A 20061-nucleotide genomic window follows, 5' to 3' on the forward strand; every position below is an offset into this window, starting at 1 on the left:
ATCGAGATTCAAAAGATTTCAAATAGTACCCATTCAATTATTTCATACATCAATGTGAAAGAACCGACCTGATGGAACCAGGAAATAAAGTATTTACGATTAATTATTTAATCTCATATGCTTTAACAAATAGTACCCATTCAATTGAGTATAAAGAAAAAGAAAATATAACTATAGAAGATGTATTTTCAGAAATCGGAACCGTAGAAGGAAGTAAGTTTTCAGAACCTTCACAGTTACGAGAAAATTGGGCAATCGATATTGCTCGAAATAAACAAATACTTGTGTCTAAACCAAGGCATAGTTATGCTGGAACCTCTTCACAATTAAGAGAAGCTGGTAACAGTGAACTCCAATTAATGAGGTCTATGTCTGAAAGGATAGATAAGTACGGAGAAATTTTAAAAGAAGTTGTTGGGATATAATGTCCTCAAAACTAATTTTAAACGCTATTGCTACTTTAGAAGAAGAAATTATTCATAAAGAAGCAGAAATAATCATATATTCAGCAAGAATAAATGAGCAAAAAACAAACTTTATGTTAAGTTATGACAAAAGAACTCTTAATATAAAAATCCTAGAAAAGAAAATCATTACTGCAAAGAATGAAATTAAAAATCTCAAAAGAAGAATGACAGTAATATCTTCCATATGAGTTCGCTCGTAAAAATAGAAGAATTAATCAAAGAATTAATTAATAAAATAGACAACATGGCTACTAAAGAAAATCTAGAAGTCATTGCTGCAAAAATTATCAAAGATGTCTTAGACAAAATTGATGATCACGAAAAAACACAGCCTTCAACATCTGAAAGGCAAAAAGAAAAAATTTCTGAAAAACCACAGAAGTATTCCTTTCCTAACTTCAACGTGGGAAATCCATCATTAGGAAGCTCCAAAAGTCCAAATGCGCTAACTTGGCCTTTTAACTCCAATAAAAAAAAGACCTGCAAAAGTCATAATAAGACAATGATCAAAAAATCTTTAGAGACAGCCTTTAAAAATGCTCAATCTAAAGAATAAATACTCATTCACTACATACAAATAAAAATTCATCACTTGATGAACAACATCAATATGGATCCTCAAGAAAGGCTTAACAATCTCGCTAAAGAATTTTCAGCCTTATATAATATTAAGAACCATTTACAAGTTCTTAAGGAAAAAGAAATCATCATTTCTATAGCTTAAATCAAAATGAGTTCTATTACGCAAAAATTAGAACAAGTTTTTGATGAACAATTAGATACTCTCCCTGTGGATCAAATTAATGAACTCGTTCAACTTTTGTCTTTAAGTGAAGATGAATGCGAGAAAAAATTTTTAGAAGATAAAAATTTAAACGAAAAATATTTTTCGAAAGAAACAGTTTTGGCTATTCCAGAGCCTAAAACAGAGGAAGAAGATTCTTCAGAAGAAGATGAAATTCCAAGACAAAGTACTAGAATGCATCAAGCTAGTACTAGTTATGGTAGAACACGCCATAAAAAAGCGAAAACTGAGTTCTCTATGCCATATCATAAGGGAATACCTAGTGCTAACAATGGAAGCTCTACTGCCATTGACACTATAAAAATTGACTGTATCTTTGACCTTGAAAAAAGGAAAGAGGTAATAGATAAATGGAATACCGAAATTAGCCTGATAATTCAGTCTAATGAAGAAGAATTCTCCAATGCTAAAACCTTGTTATTATTAATAGAACATAAGTCCGCAGGAATAATACAAGATTTTATCAAAGGAACCTCCTGGAATGAGGATTTAGATGGTATTGATCTTTTTGAACAAATTATTAACGCCTTATACACTATGTTTTTAGGCCTTGATTTTTTTTCTAATAAAGATCTAGAAAACCAGAAATTGCTTGAAAAAGCAAGACAAAACCTAACAAGAGCACAGTTATGTGACATCTGTCTTTTAGACGAATTCACCTGTTTGTTCGAAACAAATTTATATAAATTAAGCACAGGAGAATATCACTCTTGGGTTGAAGTTTATTTAATGAAAATTCCAATCGTTGGTGAAAAAGCCAAAGAAAGATGGAATAAAGAGAAAAACGGTTTAACAATGCATTCTCTTGGGTTTGCTACTAAAATTGTTAAAGAAGAAATTGCTACATATTGTGATTTCTCTAAGAAACAAAAACAGCTAAAAAGATTCAACAAAAACTGTTGCAAGAAATTAGCAGAAATTCCACAGTTATCTTTCGGCTGTGAGCAAATAAAAGATAAAAAATATTTCAAAAAGAAATATAAAAAAAAAGGTACAAACCAAAGAAAAGATTTTGGAAAAATAAAAAGAAAAAATTTACTCCTGGTAAATACTTCTCAAAAGAAAAACCTAAAGTTTGTCCTCAAGGAAAAAAGAAATGTAGATGTTGGATATGCTCTGAGGAAGGACATTATGCTAACGAATGTCCTAATAGACAAAAATTCCCAGAGAAAGCGAAGCTTATCTCTATAGCAAAAACTGATGGATATTTTCCATCTGAAGATATTTTTGAAGAATATAGGCAAGTATATTCATTAAAAATAATTAGTGATTCATCTTCTGAAGATTTCTCTTCCGAAGAATCAGAATGAATAAAAATTTAATCATCAATTGGAAAGAAGACATTTTACACTTTTGTATTGATCTTCAAAAGGAAAAAGAGTTAGTATATTCAAACATAACTAACCCTAACTCAATTTATATCAAAGGAAAAATTTTCCTAAAAGGATATAAAATAATAACACTACACTGTTATATAGACACAGGGGCAAGTCTATGTCTAGCAAGCAAGTATGTTATACCCGATGAATTATGGGAAAATACTCCCAGAAGCATTGACGTAACAATTGCTAATCAAGAAACAATTAAGTTGGATAAAGTCTGTAGAAATCTGATTGTCTATTTCTCAGGAGAACCTTTTATTATTCCAACAATATATCAACAGGAATCAGGTATTGATATACTCTTAGGAAACAATTTCTGTCAGTTATATGGACCATTTACCCAATGGCTTGATAGAATATCTTTTCATCTTAATCAGGAAATGATTTTGATTAAAAAAGTAACAAAAGCTTTTCAATTAGGAAAGCCCGGATTTCTTGAATCTATGAAAAAAGATTCAAAAATAAAACAAATACCAGGTACTAATATAACTCAGGAAGTTATAAAACCTGAAGAAAAATATTTTCTAGAAATAAGAAAGTATCAAAAAATTGAAGAAATACTTGAAAAGGTATGCTCAGAAAATCCCATAGATCCGGAAAAATCCAAAAATTGGATGAAGGCGTCAATAGAGTTAATTGATCCAAAAACTATAATCAGGGTAAAACCTATGAAATATAGTCCCCAGGATAGGGAAGAATTTAAAAAACAAATTAAAGAACTATTAGATCTTAAATTAATAGTCCCAAGTAAATCTCCTCACATGTCTCCAGCATTCTTAGTTGAAAATGAGGCAGAAAAAAGAAGAGGAAAAAAGCGTATGGTTGTAAATTATAAAGCAATCAATGCAGCTACTAAAGGTGATAGCCATAACCTCCCATGTATGCAGGAGTTACTAACCCTCTTAAGAGGCAAAACCATTTTTTCAAGTTTCGATTGCAAAAGTGGTTTCTGGCAGGTACTATTAGACGAAGAATCTCAGTTATTAACTGCATTCACATGCCCAGACGGACATTATCAATGGAAGGTAGTTCCTTTTGGCTTAAAACAAGCTCCCAGCATATTTCAAAGACATATGCAAAACGCTTTAAGAGGATTAGAAGAATATTGCACCGTCTACGTTGACGATATAATAGTTTTCTCAAACTCAGAAGAAAAACATTATTTTCATGTTTTTTCAGTTCTAAAAACAATTGAAAAATATGGGATAATTTTATCTAGAAAGAAAGCTAATCTTTTTAAAACAAAGATAAATTTCTTAGGCTTAGAAATTGACCAAGGGACTCATTGTCCTCAAAAACACATTTTAGAAAATTTGCATAAATTTCCTAATATCTTAGAAGACAAGAAGCATCTTCAAAGATTTTTGGGTGTTTTAACTTATGCAGAAAGTTATATCCCAAAGCTTGCAGAGCTTAGAAAACCGTTACAGGTAAAATTAAAGAAAGATTATGTATGGGAATGGAAACAATCCGATACTGATTACATAAAAAAGATAAAGAAAAAATTAACAGATTTTCCAAAACTTTATCTTCCAAAAGAAAAAGATTTTCTTATTATTGAAACAGATGCCTCAAATGATTTTTGGGGAGGAGTTCTAAAGGCTAAAACAGCCGAAAATGAAGAGATATGCAGATACACTTCCGGAAGCTTTAAACCAGCTGAACGAAATTATCACAGTAATGAAAAAGAATTACTGGCAGTAAAAAATACTATCTCAAAATTTTCCATTTATCTTACTCCTGTAAAATTTCTAGTCAGGACAGATAACAAAAATTTTACTTATTTCCTTAAAACAAAAATTTCTGGAGATAATAAACAAGGACGCCTCGTCAGATGGCAGATGTGGTTCTCAAGATATGCTTTTGATATTGAGCACCTTGAGGGGCCAAAAAATGTCTTGGCTGATTGCCTTACACGTGATTTTCAAAATAATTGAAATCACTATTCACCCGGCTATAAATAAGAACCACACAGGTTTATATTTATCATCTCAAAATTCAATATTTCTTTTGATAAATAAAGAGGGTTCTGGTTTAGAAAATAAACTTTTCAAGAAAAGTTTTTTTTTTTATCCTCTCATGGATGAATTAAAGGCATTACGCCTTAAAGAAAAATTATTGATTATTGAGCTAAAAGCCATTCAAGAAAAAATAGCTTTATATGACGAAAGTCTAAAAGCAACAACTGTTAATTCAGAACAGGAATCCGAAAGGATACAATCTGAATCTATTCCCTTACAAACGGCTAAGGGTAAAGAACACTCAAGTCCGTTAACTCCTGTTGCTTTGGAAAAAAGCAAAAATAAGGTAAATGAGGAACCACAATCTTCATCTAGTCCAGCAGCAAACGGCTCTGGTAAAGACACAACAAATCCGTTGATGGCTGACAGTTTGCCAAAAACTGAAAAGGTCTCTCTTAGACCAAGTTATTCAGAAATAGCTAACAAACCAGAAAAAGATACTTCTAGATTTTATGTCATTTTTGACGGTGATCACAGAGGCATTTATGAAGACTGGTCTCTAGTCTCCAAATACACCTCGGGAAATCCACACCCGTTTAAAAAATACAAAACTCTATATCAAGCCCAACAAGAAGCTACACGTTTTTCTGCAGAGTTCGGCAAAAAAGAGATACCGTTAAAGGTACTAACTTTTCCTGAACCTTTAAAACCCAGGAAAAAAGAAAAAATTATAGAGTTCAGAGAAGCTCCCACAAATCTTTCAAAATGACACGTTTTGAAGAAAAAGAAGAAAAAGATATCATATCTTTGGATGAATTCAGGACAATATGGTCTAAAGCAAGGTCTCTCAGTCAAAATGATTTTGAGTCCGAAAATATCTACACGGAAGACAAGGCCACCAAAAGCCTAATTGTTTTTTGTCCAGGCTCTAGCCCAGAACTTGTTTCTCTAGCATTTTCAGCCGGATTAATCAAGTTTATTTATCCTGCGTCTAATTTACTAGAAATCAGTTTATTGACAGAAGGAATGAAGAAAGCAATTAAAAACTTTCGAAAGAAAATCGCAGCAGCAAAGGATGCAAATATCTTTGTCAAATGCACATCCACTCTCCCTGATTGGTATCAAGGAAGTACTTTTCCCGCCTACCATCACCTAGAAATTGGCTTAGCCAAAACAAGAACTGTCAATCCTTCAAAAATTATGAATGATGATGAAGACATTGAAAACTGGAGTTCAATCAGAACAGAAAGATTTATTAGGATCTTTCATAATCTTGATAAAATCAAGAGAGGAAGCTTTAATAAAGTAAATTATTGCAGCAGTAATTGCATTATTACAAGCTATAGTGCAACGCCTCTTCCACAAACCGAATGGACAGCTATCAATAATTTTACACAACAAATTATTGAGAACAATGTGGAAGTCAGTCCCACCACTAAAGAAAAACTTTGCCAAAAGTTAAAAGAAATTATTGATGACCACCAGTGCACATGGTGCAAAGCAAAAAGCAGCTCTTCCACTGAAGAAGGAATCTACTTTTCAGAAGAAGACACCAGAGAACTGGACCCAACACATGGGTATATAGACTAAAAACGTCATCAATGACGAGAGAGGAAGGCCATTTTGGTCATTTGTAAAAATCTGCTTCTCCTATATAAAGAAGTATGATTTAGGTTTAAGGGCATCGACACTCGCCCCTTTTCTTTTACTTGTAATTTTCTTAAAGCATGAGTGAGTAAAATCTCCTTAGAGGAGAAACGATGTAGATATCAAGAAGTTTTTCCTTCGGGAAAAACAGTTATGAAATAAAAATATCCTTTAAATCTTACTCCTTTATCTTCTTCATAATAAATTTGCACTCTGTAAAACCTGGAATCCTATGTAGCCGCCAAGGGAAGTACCGTTTAGCCAGGAGGGCGTTAGGGAAATCATGGTGTTGTTGGATTGGTCACTTACAGAAGTTCAGAATTTACAAGAACAAGATAGACTGATTACAGATTGTAAGGTATAAATAATGGTATCTTTTCCATTAAAAATAATGCTCTGATACCATTATTGCGGAATGCTATGAAAGATTTATTTTGATTAAGGAAAGATTTATTTTTAAAGATAAGGAGAAACATATATAGAATCATTTGAAGTATAATAACAGTAGAAATAAATTTATACCTTACAATCTGTAATCAGTCTATCTTGTTCTTGTAAATTCTGAACTTTCTCTCTCTTATTTTTTTAAAAAGAGCAACGAGGCTCTGATACCATTATCTTCCGCAATAATGGTATCAGAGCCTCGTTGCTCTTTTTTAAAAAATAAGAGAGAGAAATTCTTTAAAACTCTTTAAAAATGGAAAACAAAAATTTGTTTGCAAAAGATTCTGAGGAATCAGAACAACAAACAACTGAAATAATAAATTTCAGTGAAAATGAAAAAGGTTTTTCATCAGATTACATGATTAATTCTGATCAATTATCAAAAATTAACAAGCTTAAATTTAAGCTTAACTCTAAACAAGTTTTTAACCAACCTAATAATCTACAAAATCTCGTTTCAAGAGCTTTTACTAGAAAAAATAAAATCTTTTATTGTTTCAACACTGAAGAAATCTCAGTGGATATAAGAGATACATCTGGAGAAGTGTATTTACCACTTCTAACAAAGGGAGAAATTGCAAAAAGACTTTTGCAAATAAAACCAGAATTAAGAAAGTCCCTCTCTATGGTACATATTGGCGCTGTAAAAATTCTCCTAAAAGCGCAATTTAGAGATGGAATTAACTTTCCAATAAAAATGGCTCTAGTTGATAATAGAATTATCAATAGACAAGATGCTCTCTTAGGAGCTATACAAGGAAATTTAGCATATGGTAAATTTATGTTTACTGTTTATCCTAAATTTGCCTTACATCGAGATTCAAAAGATTTCGATAAAACATTAAGTTTCATACATCAATGTGAAAGAACCGACCTGATGGAACCAGGAAATAAAGTATTTACGATTAATTATTTAATCTCATATGCTTTAACAAATAGTACCCATTCAATTGAGTATAAAGAAAAAGAAAATATAACTATAGAAGATGTATTTTCAGAAATCGGAACCGTAGAAGGAAGTAAGTTTTCAGAACCTTCACAGTTACGAGAAAATTGGGCAATCGATATTGCTCGAAATAAACAAATACTTGTGTCTAAACCAAGGCATAGTTATGCTGGAACCTCTTCACAATTAAGAGAAGCTGGTAACAGTGAACTCCAATTAATGAGGTCTATGTCTGAAAGGATAGATAAGTACGGAGAAATTTTAAAAGAAGTTGTTGGGATATAATGTCCTCAAAACTAATTTTAAACGCTATTGCTACTTTAGAAGAAGAAATTATTCATAAAGAAGCAGAAATAATCATATATTCAGCAAGAATAAATGAGCAAAAAACAAACTTTATGTTAAGTTATGACAAAAGAACTCTTAATATAAAAATCCTAGAAAAGAAAATCATTACTGCAAAGAATGAAATTAAAAATCTCAAAAGAAGAATGACAGTAATATCTTCCATATGAGTTCGCTCGTAAAAATAGAAGAATTAATCAAAGAATTAATTAATAAAATAGACAACATGGCTACTAAAGAAAATCTAGAAGTCATTGCTGCAAAAATTATCAAAGATGTCTTAGACAAAATTGATGATCACGAAAAAACACAGCCTTCAACATCTGAAAGGCAAAAAGAAAAAATTTCTGAAAAACCACAGAAGTATTCCTTTCCTAACTTCAACGTGGGAAATCCATCATTAGGAAGCTCCAAAAGTCCAAATGCGCTAACTTGGCCTTTTAACTCCAATAAAAAAGACCTGCAAAAGTCATAATAAGACAATGATCAAAAAATCTTTAGAGACAGCCTTTAAAAATGCTCAATCTAAAAAGAATGAATATAAAATACTCATTCACTACATACAAATAAAAATTCATCACTTGATGAACAACATCAATATGGATCCTCAAGAAAGGCTTAACAATCTCGCTAAAGAATTTTCAGCCTTATATAATATTAAGAACCATTTACAAGTTCTTAAGGAAAAAGAAATCATCATTTCTATAGCTTAAATCAAAATGAGTTCTATTACGCAAAAATTAGAACAAGTTTTTGATGAACAATTAGATACTCTCCCTGTGGATCAAATTAATGAACTCGTTCAACTTTTGTCTTTAAGTGAAGATGAATGCGAGAAAAAATTTTTAGAAGATAAAAATTTAAACGAAAAATATTTTTCGAAAGAAACAGTTTTGGCTATTCCAGAGCCTAAAACAGAGGAAGAAGATTCTTCAGAAGAAGATGAAATTCCAAGACAAAGTACTAGAATGCATCAAGCTAGTACTAGTTATGGTAGAACACGCCATAAAAAAGCGAAAACTGAGTTCTCTATGCCATATCATAAGGGAATACCTAGTGCTAACAATGGAAGCTCTACTGCCATTGACACTATAAAAATTGACTGTATCTTTGACCTTGAAAAAAGGAAAGAGGTAATAGATAAATGGAATACCGAAATTAGCCTGATAATTCAGTCTAATGAAGAAGAATTCTCCAATGCTAAAACCTTGTTATTATTAATAGAACATAAGTCCGCAGGAATAATACAAGATTTTATCAAAGGAACCTCCTGGAATGAGGATTTAGATGGTATTGATCTTTTTGAACAAATTATTAACGCCTTATACACTATGTTTTTAGGCCTTGATTTTTTTTCTAATAAAGATCTAGAAAACCAGAAATTGCTTGAAAAAGCAAGACAAAACCTAACAAGAGCACAGTTATGTGACATCTGTCTTTTAGACGAATTCACCTGTTTGTTCGAAACAAATTTATATAAATTAAGCACAGGAGAATATCACTCTTGGGTTGAAGTTTATTTAATGAAAATTCCAATCGTTGGTGAAAAAGCCAAAGAAAGATGGAATAAAGAGAAAAACGGTTTAACAATGCATTCTCTTGGGTTTGCTACTAAAATTGTTAAAGAAGAAATTGCTACATATTGTGATTTCTCTAAGAAACAAAAACAGCTAAAAAGATTCAACAAAAACTGTTGCAAGAAATTAGCAGAAATTCCACAGTTATCTTTCGGCTGTGAGCAAATAAAAAATAAAAAATATTTCAAAAAGAAATATAAAAAAAAAGGTACAAACCAAAGAAAAGATTTTGGAAAAATAAAAAGAAAAAATTTACTCCTGGTAAATACTTCTCAAAAGAAAAACCTAAAGTTTGTCCTCAAGGAAAAAAGAAATGTAGATGTTGGATATGCTCTGAGGAAGGACATTATGCTAACGAATGTCCTAATAGACAAAAATTCCCAGAGAAAGCGAAGCTTATCTCTATAGCAAAAACTGATGGATATTTTCCATCTGAAGATATTTTTGAAGAATATAGGCAAGTATATTCATTAAAAATAATTAGTGATTCATCTTCTGAAGATTTCTCTTCCGAAGAATCAGAATGAATAAAAATTTAATCATCAATTGGAAAGAAGACATTTTACACTTTTGTATTGATCTTCAAAAGGAAAAAGAGTTAGTATATTCAAACATAACTAACCCTAACTCAATTTATATCAAAGGAAAAATTTTCCTAAAAGGATATAAAATAATAACACTACACTGTTATATAGACACAGGGGCAAGTCTATGTCTAGCAAGCAAGTATGTTATACCCGATGAATTATGGGAAAATACTCCCAGAAGCATTGACGTAACAATTGCTAATCAAGAAACAATTAAGTTGGATAAAGTCTGTAGAAATCTGATTGTCTATTTCTCAGGAGAACCTTTTATTATTCCAACAATATATCAACAGGAATCAGGTATTGATATACTCTTAGGAAACAATTTCTGTCAGTTATATGGACCATTTACCCAATGGCTTGATAGAATATCTTTTCATCTTAATCAGGAAATGATTTTGATTAAAATAGTAACAAAAGCTTTTCAATTAGGAAAGCCCGGATTTCTTGAATCTATGAAAAAAGATTCAAAAATAAAACAAATACCAGGTACTAATATAACTCAGGAAGTTATAAAACCTGAAGAAAAATATTTTCTAGAAATAAGAAAGTATCAAAAAATTGAAGAAATACTTGAAAAGGTATGCTCAGAAAATCCCATAGATCCGGAAAAATCCAAAAAATGGATGAAGGCGTCAATAGAGTTAATTGATCCAAAAACTATAATCAGGGTAAAACCTATGAAATATAGTCCCCAGGATAGGGAAGAATTTAAAAAACAAATTAAAGAACTATTAGATCTTAAATTAATAGTCCCAAGTAAATCTCCTCACATGTCTCCAGCATTCTTAGTTGAAAATGAGGCAGAAAAAAGAAGAGGAAAAAAGCGTATGGTTGTAAATTATAAAGCAATCAATGCAGCTACTAAAGGTGATAGCCATAACCTCCCATGTATGCAGGAGTTACTAACCCTCTTAAGAGGCAAAACCATTTTTTCAAGTTTCGATTGCAAAAGTGGTTTCTGGCAGGTACTATTAGACGAAGAATCTCAGTTATTAACTGCATTCACATGCCCAGACGGACATTATCAATGGAAGGTAGTTCCTTTTGGCTTAAAACAAGCTCCCAGCATATTTCAAAGACATATGCAAAACGCTTTAAGAGGATTAGAAGAATATTGCACCGTCTACGTTGACGATATAATAGTTTTCTCAAACTCAGAAGAAAAACATTATTTTCATGTTTTTTCAGTTCTAAAAACAATTGAAAAATATGGGATAATTTTATCTAGAAAGAAAGCTAATCTTTTTAAAACAAAGATAAATTTCTTAGGCTTAGAAATTGACCAAGGGACTCATTGTCCTCAAAAACACATTTTAGAAAATTTGCATAAATTTCCTAATATCTTAGAAGACAAGAAGCATCTTCAAAGATTTTTGGGTGTTTTAACTTATGCAGAAAGTTATATCCCAAAGCTTGCAGAGCTTAGAAAACCGTTACAGGTAAAATTAAAGAAAGATTATGTATGGGAATGGAAACAATCCGATACTGATTACATAAAAAAGATAAAGAAAAAATTAACAGATTTTCCAAAACTTTATCTTCCAAAAGAAAAAGATTTTCTTATTATTGAAACAGATGCCTCAAATGATTTTTGGGGAGGAGTTCTAAAGGCTAAAACAGCCGAAAATGAAGAGATATGCAGATACACTTCCGGAAGCTTTAAACCAGCTGAACGAAATTATCACAGTAATGAAAAAGAATTACTGGCAGTAAAAAATACTATCTCAAAATTTTCCATTTATCTTACTCCTGTAAAATTTCTAGTCAGGACAGATAACAAAAATTTTACTTATTTCCTTAAAACAAAAATTTCTGGAGATAATAAACAAGGACGCCTCGTCAGATGGCAGATGTGGTTCTCAAGATATGCTTTTGATATTGAGCACCTTGAGGGGCCAAAAAATGTCTTGGCTGATTGCCTTACACGTGATTTTCAAAATAATTGAAATCACTATTCACCCGGCTATAAATAAGAACCACACAGGTTTATATTTATCATCTCAAAATTCAATATTTCTTTTGATAAATAAAGAGGGTTCTGGTTTAGAAAATAAACTTTTCAAGAAAAGTTTTTTTTTTTTATCCTCTCATGGATGAATTAAAGGCATTACGCCTTAAAGAAAAATTATTGATTATTGAGCTAAAAGCCATTCAAGAAAAAATAGCTTTATATGACGAAAGTCTAAAAGCAACAACTGTTAATTCAGAACAGGAATCCGAAAGGATACAATCTGAATCTATTCCCTTACAAACGGCTAAGGGTAAAGAACACTCAAGTCCGTTAACTCCTGTTGCTTTGGAAAAAAGCAAAAATAAGGTAAATGAGGAACCACAATCTTCATCTAGTCCAGCAGCAAACGGCTCTGGTAAAGACACAACAAATCCGTTGATGGCTGACAGTTTGCCAAAAACTGAAAAGGTCTCTCTTAGACCAAGTTATTCAGAAATAGCTAACAAACCAGAAAAAGATACTTCTAGATTTTATGTCATTTTTGACGGTGATCACAGAGGCATTTATGAAGACTGGTCTCTAGTCTCCAAATACACCTCGGGAAATCCACACCCGTTTAAAAAATACAAAACTCTATATCAAGCCCAACAAGAAGCTACACGTTTTTCTGCAGAGTTCGGCAAAAAAGAGATACCGTTAAAGGTACTAACTTTTCCTGAACCTTTAAAACCCAGGAAAAAAGAAAAAATTATAGAGTTCAGAGAAGCTCCCACAAATCTTTCAAAAATGACACGTTTTGAAGAAAAAGAAGAAAAAGATATCATATCTTTGGATGAATTCAGGACAATATGGTCTAAAGCAAGGTCTCTCAGTCAAAATGATTTTGAGTCCGAAAATATCTACACGGAAGACAAGGCCACCAAAAGCCTAATTGTTTTTTGTCCAGGCTCTAGCCCAGAACTTGTTTCTCTAGCATTTTCAGCCGGATTAATCAAGTTTATTTATCCTGCGTCTAATTTACTAGAAATCAGTTTATTGACAGAAGGAATGAAGAAAGCAATTAAAAACTTTCGAAAGAAAATCGCAGCAGCAAAGGATGCAAATATCTTTGTCAAATGCACATCCACTCTCCCTGATTGGTATCAAGGAAGTACTTTTCCCGCCTACCATCACCTAGAAATTGGCTTAGCCAAAACAAGAACTGTCAATCCTTCAAAAATTATGAATGATGATGAAGACATTGAAAACTGGAGTTCAATCAGAACAGAAAGATTTATTAGGATCTTTCATAATCTTGATAAAATCAAGAGAGGAAGCTTTAATAAAGTAAATTATTGCAGCAGTAATTGCATTATTACAAGCTATAGTGCAACGCCTCTTCCACAAACCGAATGGACAGCTATCAATAATTTTACACAACAAATTATTGAGAACAATGTGGAAGTCAGTCCCACCACTAAAGAAAAACTTTGCCAAAAGTTAAGAGAAATTATTGATGACCACCAGTGCACATGGTGCAAAGCAAAAAGCAGCTCTTCCACTGAAGAAGGAATCTACTTTTCAGAAGAAGACACCAGAGAACTGGACCCAACACATGGGTATATAGACTAAAAACGTCATCAATGACGAGAGAGGAAGGCCATTTTGGTCATTTGTAAAAATCTGCTTCTCCTATATAAAGAAGTATGATTTAGGTTTAAGGGCATCGACACTCGCCCCTTTTCTTTTACTTGTAATTTTCTTAAAGCATGAGTGAGTAAAATCTCCTTAGAGGAGAAACGATGTAGATATCAAGAAGTTTTTCCTTCGGGAAAAACAGTTATGAAATAAAAATATCCTTTAAATCTTACTCCTTTATCTTCTTCATAATAAATTTGCACTCTGTAAAACCTGGAATCCTATGTAGCCGCCAAGGGAAGTACCGTTTAGCCAGGAGGGCGTTAGGGAAATCATGGTGTTGTTGGATTGGTCACTTACAGAAGTTCAGAATTTACAAGAACAAGATAGACTGATTACAGATTGTAAGGTATAAATTTATTTCTACTGTTATTATACTTCAAATGATTCTATATATGTTTCTCCTTATCTTTAAAAATAAATCTTTCCTTAATCAAAATAAATCTTTCATAGCATTCCGCAATATTATTGCGGAATGCTATGAAAGATTTATTTTGATTAAGGAAAGATTTATTTTTAAAGATAAGGAGAAACATATATAGAATCATTTGAAGTATAATAACAGTAGAAATAAATTTATACCTTACAATCTGTAATCAGTCTATCTTGTTCTTGTAAATTCTGAACTTCTGTAAGTGACCAATCCAACAACACCATGATTTCCCTAACGCCCTCCTGGCTAAACGGTACTTCCCTTGGCGGCTACATAGGATTCCAGGTTTTACAGAGTGCAAATTTATTATGAAGAAGATAAAGGAGTAAGATTTAAAGGATATTTTTATTTCATAACTGTTTTTCCCGAAGGAAAAACTTCTTGATATCTACATCGACACTCGCCCCTTTTCTTTTACTTGTAATTTTCTTAAAGCATGAGTGAGTAAATAATTGGAGAATTTCCATTTTTTAAATAATTGGTATCTTTTCCATTAAAAATAATGCTCTGATACCATTATTGCGGAATGCTATGAAAGATTTATTTTGATTAAGGAAAGATTTATTTTTAAAGATAAGGAGAAACATATATAGAATCATTTGAAGTATAATAACAGTAGAAATAAATTTATACCTTACAATCTGTAATCAGTCTATCTTGTTCTTGTAAATTCTGAACTTCTGTAAGTGACCAATCCAACAACACCATGATTTCCCTAACGCCCTCCTGGCTAAACGGTACTTCCCTTGGCGGCTACATAGGATTCCAGGTTTTACAGAGTGCAAATTTATTATGAAGAAGATAAAGGAGTAAGATTTAAAGGATATTTTTATTTCATAACTGTTTTTCCCGAAGGAAAAACTTCTTGATATCTACATCGTTTCTCCTCTAAGGAGATTTTACTCACTCATGCTTTAAGAAAATTACAAGTAAAAGAAAAGGGGCGAGTGTCGATGCCCTTAAACCTAAATCATACTTCTTTATATAGGAGAAGCAGATTTTTACAAATGACCAAAATGGCCTTCCTCTCTCGTCATTGATGACGTTTTTAGTCTATATACCCATGTGTTGGGTCCAGTTCTCTGGTGTCTTCTTCTGAAAAGTAGATTCCTTCTTCAGTGGAAGAGCTGCTTTTTGCTTTGCACCATGTGCACTGGTGGTCATCAATAATTTCTTTTAACTTTTGGCAAAGTTTTTCTTTAGTGGTGGGACTGACTTCCACATTGTTCTCAATAATTTGTTGTGTAAAATTATTGATAGCTGTCCATTCGGTTTGTGGAAGAGGCGTTGCACTATAGCTTGTAATAATGCAATTACTGCTGCAATAATTTACTTTATTAAAGCTTCCTCTCTTGATTTTATCAAGATTATGAAAGATCCTAATAAATCTTTCTGTTCTGATTGAACTCCAGTTTTCAATGTCTTCATCATCATTCATAATTTTTGAAGGATTGACAGTTCTTGTTTTGGCTAAGCCAATTTCTAGGTGATGGTAGGCGGGAAAAGTACTTCCTTGATACCAATCAGGGAGAGTGGATGTGCATTTGACAAAGATATTTGCATCCTTTGCTGCTGCGATTTTCTTTCGAAAGTTTTTAATTGCTTTCTTCATTCCTTCTGTCAATAAACTTTAACGGTATCTCTTTTTTGCCGAACTCTGCAGAAAAACGTGTAGCTTCTTGTTGGGCTTGATATAGAGTTTTGTATTTTTTAAACGGGTGTGGATTTCCCGAGGTGTATTTGGAGACTAGAGACCAGTCTTCATAAATGCCTCTGTGATCACCGTCAAAAATGACATAAAATCTAGAAGTATCTTTTTCTGGTTTGTTAGCTATTTCTGAATAACTTGGTCTAAGAGAGACCTTTTCAGTTTTTGGCAAACTGTCAGCCATCAACGGATTTGTTGTGTCTTTACCAGAGCCGTTTGCTGCTGGACTAGATGAAGATTGTGGTTCCTCATTTACCTTATTTTTGCTTTTTTCCAAAGCAACAGGAGTTAACGGACTTGAGTGTTCTTTACCCTTAGCCGTTTGTAAGGGAATAGATTCAGATTGTATCCTTTCGGATTCCTGTTCTGAATTAACAGTTGTTGCTTTTAGACTTTCGTCATATAAAGCTATTTTTTCTTGAATGGCTTTTAGCTCAATAATCAATAATTTTTCTTTAAGGCGTAATGCCTTTAATTCATCCATGAGAGGATAAAAAAAACTTTTCTTGAAAAGTTTATTTTCTAAACCAGAACCCTCTTTATTTATCAAAAGAAATATTGAATTTTGAGATGATAAATATAAACCTGTGTGGTTCTTATTTATAGCCGGGTGAATAGTGATTTCAATTATTTTGAAAATCACGTGTAAGGCAATCAGCCAAGACATTTTTTGGCCCCTCAAGGTGCTCAATATCAAAAGCATATCTTGAGAACCACATCTGCCATCTGACGAGGCGTCCTTGTTTATTATCTCCAGAAATTTTTGTTTTAAGGAAATAAGTAAAATTTTTGTTATCTGTCCTGACTAGAAATTTTACAGGAGTAAGATAAATGGAAAATTTTGAGATAGTATTTTTTACTGCCAGTAATTCTTTTTCATTACTGTGATAATTTCGTTCAGCTGGTTTAAAGCTTCCGGAAGTGTATCTGCATATCTCTTCCTTTTCGGCTGTTTTAGCCTTTAGAACTCCTCCCCAAAAATCATTTGAGGCATCTGTTTCAATAATAAGAAAATCTTTTTCTTTTGGAAGATAAAGTTTTGGAAAATCTGTTAATTTTTTCTTTATCTTTTTTATGTAATCAGTATCGGATTGTTTCCATTCCCATACATAATCTTTCTTTAATTTTACCTGTAACGGTTTTCTAAGCTCTGCAAGCTTTGGGATATAACTTTCTGCATAAGTTAAAACACCCAAAAATCTTTGAAGATGCTTCTTGTCTTCTAAGATATTAGGAAATTTATGCAAATTTTCTAAAATGTGTTTTTGAGGACAATGAGTCCCTTGGTCAATTTCTAAGCCTAAGAAATTTATCTTTGTTTTAAAAAGATTAGCTTTCTTTCTAGATAAAATTATCCCATATTTTTCAATTGTTTTTAGAACTGAAAAAACATGAAAATAATGTTTTTCTTCTGAGTTTGAGAAAACTATTATATCGTCAACGTAGACGGTGCAATATTCTTCTAATCCTCTTAAAGCGTTTTGCATATGTCTTTGAAATATGCTGGGAGCTTGTTTTAAGCCAAAAGGAACTACCTTCCATTGATAATGTCCGTCTGGGCATGTGAATGCAGTTAATAACTGAGATTCTTCGTCTAATAGTACCTGCCAGAAACCACTTTTGCAATCGAAACTTGAAAAAATGGTTTTGCCTCTTAAGAGGGTTAGTAACTCCTGCATACATGGGAGGTTATGGCTATCACCTTTAGTAGCTGCATTGATTGCTTTATAATTTACAACCATACGCTTTTTTCCTCTTCTTTTTTCTGCCTCATTTTCAACTAAGAATGCTGGAGACATGTGAGGAGATTTACTTGGGACTATTAATTTAAGATCTAATAGTTCTTTAATTTGTTTTTTAAATTCTTCCCTATCCTGGGGACTATATTTCATAGGTTTTACCCTGATTATAGTTTTTGGATCAATTAACTCTATTGACGCCTTCATCCATTTTTTGGATTTTTCCGGATCTATGGGATTTTCTGAGCATACCTTTTCAAGTATTTCTTCAATTTTTTTCTAGAAAATATTTTTCTTCAGGTTTTATAACTTCCTGAGTTATATTAGTACCTGGTATTTGTTTTATTTTTGAATCTTTTTTCATAGATTCAAGAAATCCAGGCTTTCCTAATTGAAAAGCTTTTGTTACTTTTTTAATCAAAATCATTTCCTGATTAAGATGAAAAGATATTCTATCAAGCCATTGGGTAAATGGTCCATATAACTGACAGAAATTGTTTCCTAAGAGTATATCAATACCTGATTCCTGTTGATATATTGTTGGAATAATAAAAGGTTCTCCTGAGAAATAGACAATCAGATTTCTACAGACTTTATCCAACTTAATTGTTTCTTGATTAGCAATTGTTACGTCAATGCTTCTGGGAGTATTTTCCCATAATTCATCGGGTATAACATACTTGCTTGCTAGACATAGACTTGCCCCTGTGTCTATATAACAGTGTAGTGTTATTATTTTATATCCTTTTAGGAAAATTTTTCCTTTGATATAAATTGAGTTAGGGTTAGTTATGTTTGAATATACTAACTCTTTTTCCTTTTGAAGATCAATACAAAAGTGTAAAATGTCTTCTTTCCAATTGATGATTAAATTTTTATTCATTCTGATTCTTCGGAAGAGAAATCTTCAGAAGATGAATCACTAATTATTTTTAATGAATATACTTGCCTATATTCTTCAAAAATATCTTCAGATGGAAAATATCCATCAGTTTTTGCTATAGAGATAAGCTTCGCTTTCTCTGGGAATTTTTGTCTATTAGGACATTCGTTAGCATAATGTCCTTCCTCAGAGCATATCCAACATCTACATTTCTTTTTTCCTTGAGGACAAACTTTAGGTTTTTCTTTTGAGAAGTATTTACCAGGAGTAAATTTTTTCTTTTTATTTTTCCAAAATCTTTTCTTTGGTTTGTACCTTTTTTTATATTTCTTTTTGAAATATTTTTTATCTTTTATTTGCTCACAGCCGAAAGATAACTGTGGAATTTCTGCTAATTTCTTGCAACAGTTTTTGTTGAATCTTTTTAGCTGTTTTTGTTTCTTAGAGAAATCACAATATGTAGCAATTTCTTCTTTAACAATTTTAGTAGCAAACCCAAGAGAATGCATTGTTAAACCGTTTTTCTCTTTATTCCATCTTTCTTTGGCTTTTTCACCAACGATTGGAATTTTCATTAAATAAACTTCAACCCAAGAGTGATATTCTCCTGTGCTTAATTTATATAAATTTGTTTCGAACAAACAGGTGAATTCGTCTAAAAGACAGATGTCACATAACTGTGCTCTTGTTAGGTTTTGTCTTGCTTTTTCAAGCAATTTCTGGTTTTCTAGATCTTTATTAGAAAAAAAATCAAGGCCTAAAAACATAGTGTATAAGGCGTTAATAATTTGTTCAAAAAGATCAATACCATCTAAATCCTCATTCCAGGAGGTTCCTTTGATAAAATCTTGTATTATTCCTGCGGACTTATGTTCTATTAATAATAACAAGGTTTTAGCATTGGAGAATTCTTCTTCATTAGACTGAATTATCAGGCTAATTTCGGTATTCCATTTATCTATTACCTCTTTCCTTTTTTCAAGGTCAAAGATACAGTCAATTTTTATAGTGTCAATGGCAGTAGAGCTTCCATTGTTAGCACTAGGTATTCCCTTATGATATGGCATAGAGAACTCAGTTTTCGCTTTTTTATGGCGTGTTCTACCATAACTAGTACTAGCTTGATGCATTCTAGTACTTTGTCTTGGAATTTCATCTTCTTCTGAAGAATCTTCTTCCTCTGTTTTAGGCTCTGGAATAGCCAAAACTGTTTCTTTCGAAAAATATTTTTCGTTTAAATTTTTATCTTCTAAAAATTTTTTCTCGCATTCATCTTCACTTAAAGACAAAAGTTGAACGAGTTCATTAATTTGATCCACAGGGAGAGTATCTAATTGTTCATCAAAAACTTGTTCTAATTTTTGCGTAATAGAACTCATTTTGATTTAAGCTATAGAAATGATGATTTCTTTTTCCTTAAGAACTTGTAAATGGTTCTTAATATTATATAAGGCTGAAAATTCTTTAGCGAGATTGTTAAGCCTTTCTTGAGGATCCATATTGATG

At 32.0% G+C, this 20061-nt stretch overlaps 1 protein-coding gene across 1 annotated transcript; it reads left to right on the top strand.

Moving 5' to 3' along the window:
- Positions 1-7403: 7403 nt before the first annotated feature.
- Positions 7404-7937, top strand: LOC143605833 (uncharacterized). The gene has a single exon (XM_077081810.1). The coding sequence runs from the start codon at positions 7404-7406 to the stop codon at positions 7935-7937; it is 534 nt and encodes a 177-aa protein (XP_076937925.1).
- The last annotated feature ends 12124 nt before the right edge of the window (positions 7938-20061 follow it).

The sequence above is a fragment of the Bidens hawaiensis genome, unplaced genomic scaffold (assembly GCF_021521415.1).
Source record: "Bidens hawaiensis isolate Kalapana, Puna unplaced genomic scaffold, B.hawaiensis_p1.1 tig00071650_1, whole genome shotgun sequence".
Taxonomy (NCBI): Eukaryota; Viridiplantae; Streptophyta; class Magnoliopsida; order Asterales; family Asteraceae; genus Bidens; species Bidens hawaiensis.